We start from the raw sequence: 4,058 nt of genomic DNA, 5'->3' as shown, positions 1-4,058 counted from the left end.
AGTTCCCCTTTTAACAAAACGTGTTAATTTCATATTTTCCCACCTCCTTAATAATGATGAAAATGTGAAATCAGTGTGAAAGTAATAAATAATAAACCAGTTCAAAGCAAAACATCTGTAATAATCCTTTAATATAATCTAATAGGCTTTGAGACAAAAGTGCTTAAATTGATGGTACAGTAACATAAAGATGCTGATACCAATGAGCATCATATTCTCAGCCGCTATTAAAGGAATATTATGGGGATTTTTTCAGATGTACAGCCTCAAAATAAGAACATTACCAAGCAGATCAATCAGTGAAACACGAAAAGTGATGAAGAAATTGAAACATCAAACACTCATCTGCTAAATTTAATTGATGCATCAGAATTCCTGCTGCGCCTTTTTGTGTTTTTGATCATTTGGAGGCTTCAAATGAGGACTTGAACTCGATCCAAAGGGGGTAAAAAAAAAAGAAAAGAAAAAGAAAAAAAAAGAAAGAAAGAAACACACACTCGGTGTAAGCGCCATACAAAACGCTTCACCTTATTACACAAACCAAATTAACCACTCAGCCAATATTGTGAGCCTAAGAGGTCCGATGACTGCCTCGCCAGTTCGTTACTTTCATTAGAAAGATGTTATTTGCTAAATAAACGAAATAATGAAAGTAATAAAGACAATTACAAACTCATTTGAATCCTAAAAACACACCCGGAAGTTTAGCAGAGATTATACTGCAGCAGTGCAGAGGAGAAGAAATGTGGACAACGTTTTGTTTATTTGGCAAAAAAAATAAAATAAGAGACCAATATTGCCATCGAAATTAAACTGGCAAATTAGTTTATTACTGCACGCAAACTGCAATATGTTGGACCATAACTTTCATTTATTTAGATGTACTTCAGCTTCTACACATTCATGAATCATGTACTGGCAAAGACTGGATTTAAAAGCCTAAATGACTGGTTCAAAATCATTAAAAAATGGTCATAGCATATCAAATTTAATGTGACATATAACAAAAACAAGTGTGCATAGACTGCTCAGTGCATGCATGTTCTGTGTGTAAAATCAGCCAATAATAAAGAGGACTTGCTGCAGTGGAAACAGCTTCTTTCTTGCAATAAGAGTCCTGGAACAAAGCAGGAAAAATACGGATCACACACATAGAAAATATGATTAAAACCAGTTGCATTTGATACTGTAAGTGCACCTGCAACTGTAACCTAAGAGGCTGATTTTTTTATTTGTCAAAAAAAAGACGGAAAAAAAAAGATATTCAAACCTCAAGAAATCCTAATACCTAAGCGACAAAATAACCCGTTATAGAGGGTAAAATGCACACACGACTCGCTGCTTCGGTGCATGCAGACGATCACGAGAGAAATCAAACAAGCCAGTGAAAACAGTCAGAGGAGCAGACGGGCAGAAAGAGAAGCAGAGGGGGAATACTATGTGAAATCCTGCCCAAGGTATACGGTCGCTTAAAAGGCTTAAAAGCTTGGAGAAAATTGGATCAGGGAGAATCGTCACCCAACTTTCATTATTTCCAAGTGGTGTGATTGAATTAAAGGGCAAGATGGTGGTTGGAGAGGAGTGGGGTGGATGGGTAGAGGGGTGGTGGTGCTGGTGGTGGTGGAGGGGCTGCGTAATGGCGTGGTATTAAATTCTAATTAGAGATGCAGGGGATCAATGATAGGGAGGTTGGACAGCCCGGGCCCCCAGTGCCAGCCCAATAGACTGATGAGTTATTGTCATGTAAAAAAGCGCTAGCAATAAGACCAAACGCTTTGCTATTGTCCAAGCGGAAAGAGCCAAGTTTATTATGAGGACTATATGCTCTAGAGACCTCGGGCTAGGCGGCTCTTAGGGGGCTTTTCATAAAACAGGGCTAGGTTCCTATAAAGGAGGCCAGTTTTGGAGCAGGCGCTGAGCAGTGAACATCTACCCACCGTCCAGCCTCTTTCCAACCAGTTCAAACCAAACAAGTCATCTTTCCCTCCCCAACTCAGACCGCGCGTCCTCCTCAGTTTTGTTTTTTATTATTTTTTTCCTTTCTTAACCCAATTTTTTGTGGGTTTTTTTTTTGTGTTTCATATTTTTTCCCGGGAAGTGCAGCTTTCTAACTCCACCGAGCCTTCTCAAATGTATAAAATGGAGTATTCTTACCTAAATTCCTCTGCCTACGAGTCATGTATGGCCGGGATGGACACGTCGAGCTTGGCATCGGCCTATGCGGACTTCAGTTCGTGCAGTCAAGCCAGTGGGTTTCAGTACAATCCCATCAGGACCACTTTCGGGGCCACCTCCGGCTGTCCGTCTCTCACGCCGGGGTCCTGCAGCCTGGGGACCCTACGGGACCACCAGAGCAGCCCGTACGCCGCAGGTAAGCAGCGGCTCCGGAGCCTCAACCAGGCGTATTATAGGACTCCTTGATTGCATTTGAAAATGGAAATGTGTTTAGTATTTACCAAACGAAATTTGCTTACATAAATGAAAGAATTTATCACGTTAGAAGCGATTGCAGGCAAGCGGTAATTCGGTTACGGGGTTATACTATCCCAGTCACACCCAAAACCGCCAACAGAATTATCTTAAGCTGCCAAAATGATAGGCATAATTTATTTACTTTGCGATGAGACATAAAGCTTCGAAAATAATTAGATAACCAAAGACTAAAGCTCATTATTGACACCGAATTGGAGTTACAGTAGCAACAAGCGGGGCGGATGGGAACATTATGACAAGTTTTCAAACTTGAGCCTCAGTTTGAGGAGCAACAATTAGTTTAACATTACAATTAACCGCATCACAGGTCAGCCACGTTATCAATTCAGAACTAATTCACAGGTAATCACAGGCGTAATAGAATTGAAAGCTCTAGCCCGGCGCCCTTAACTGGATTTTATACAAAATATCGAATTTGAATTTACTTTCATTTGACAACATCACTATTACACACGCTCATATCTTCCCATTACTGCACAGATAAGACCACTGGCACGTCTAACGGTGACATTTCATTTCGTTTACAGTTCCCTACAAACTCTTCACGGATCACGGCGGACTGAACGAGAAGAGAAAGCAGAGGCGCATTCGGACCACTTTCACCAGCGCCCAGCTGAAGGAGCTGGAGCGGGTTTTTGCTGAAACACACTACCCGGACATCTACACCAGAGAGGAGCTGGCACTCAAAATCGATCTGACTGAAGCCAGAGTTCAGGTAAACAGCCACCAGCTCTCCAGCAACAGGCGCCAAACTGCTCCCGTTACGCACGATTACGCTACAATTACGCACGGGTGGATTCAGGATGCAAATGAGAAACATTTCAACTTCATATCACTTATTTTTTACTAGATTTTAGTGAAATAAACACTTAACTGCTTTGACACGTGACAGCATGTTGTGTACTAATGCGCCAAATAAAGGGTTGTTGTTCTTCTTTAAGGACACTTTTAACATTTTAACCCCAAAACACATTTATAAGCAGAATTAATTCACATCATCTCCACTAAAGAGCCTCATGTGTTCATAACTGAGCTGTTATATCGCTTTAGATTAGCAGTGATTTATTTATTTATGTACAAATCAAACACCAATGGTTGTTTAACCTTTCCTCTCTTATTCTCTCTCAATTATCCAGGTGTGGTTTCAAAACCGGCGCGCCAAGTTCCGCAAGCAGGAGCGGGCAGCTGCAGCGGCCGCAGCGGCAGCCAAGTCCAACTCCGGGAAGAAGTCCGACCCCAGAGACGAAGACATCAAAGACACCAAATCTACCGACCCCGATAGCACAGGAGGACCGGGCCCGAACCCCGTGCCCACCTCCAACTGCGGCGGACCGAGCCCCACCGGAGGCCAAGTCAACACCACCGGGAACGGACAGGTGGATCAAGTGAAGAACTCCGTGTCCACCGGCATGGGGGTGACAGCACCGAGCCAAGGCTGGGCTCCTGCCCCGGGGACCATCACCTCCATCCCGGACTCATTGGGCGGGCCATTCGCCAGCGTACTGTCGTCTTTGCAAAGACAGAACGGAGCCAAACCTACATTAGTAAAGACCAGCATGTTCTAA

The 4,058-nt window shown here is 43.1% G+C and overlaps 1 protein-coding gene across 1 annotated transcript; it reads left to right on the top strand.

Moving 5' to 3' along the window:
* The first annotated feature begins 2,130 nt into the window (after positions 1-2,130).
* phox2bb (paired like homeobox 2Bb) lies at positions 2,131-4,058 on the top strand. The gene is made up of 3 exons (XM_062425951.1): positions 2,131-2,371; positions 3,021-3,208; positions 3,630-4,058. The coding sequence occupies exons 1-3, from the start codon at positions 2,131-2,133 to the stop codon at positions 4,056-4,058; spliced, it is 858 nt and encodes a 285-aa protein (XP_062281935.1).

The sequence above is a fragment of the Scomber scombrus genome, chromosome 9 (genome assembly GCF_963691925.1).
Source record: "Scomber scombrus chromosome 9, fScoSco1.1, whole genome shotgun sequence".
NCBI classification, from domain to species: domain Eukaryota; kingdom Metazoa; phylum Chordata; class Actinopteri; order Scombriformes; family Scombridae; genus Scomber; species Scomber scombrus.
This window is presented reverse-complemented; position numbering and strand designations above follow the sequence as displayed.

What these genes read in the sequence shown, in the direction of transcription:
- phox2bb (XM_062425951.1), top strand. Translation starts at nt 2,131, where the DNA reads ATGTATAAAATGGAGTATTCTTACCTAAATTCCTCTGCCTACGAGTCA. An exon ending in GAGCAGCCCGTACGCCGCAG is followed by an intron (nt 2,372 to 3,020) that starts GTAAGCAGCGGC and finishes TTTCGTTTACAG; the next exon opens with TTCCCTACAAACTCTTCACG. An exon ending in TGACTGAAGCCAGAGTTCAG is followed by an intron (nt 3,209 to 3,629) that starts GTAAACAGCCAC and finishes TCAATTATCCAG; the next exon opens with GTGTGGTTTCAAAACCGGCG.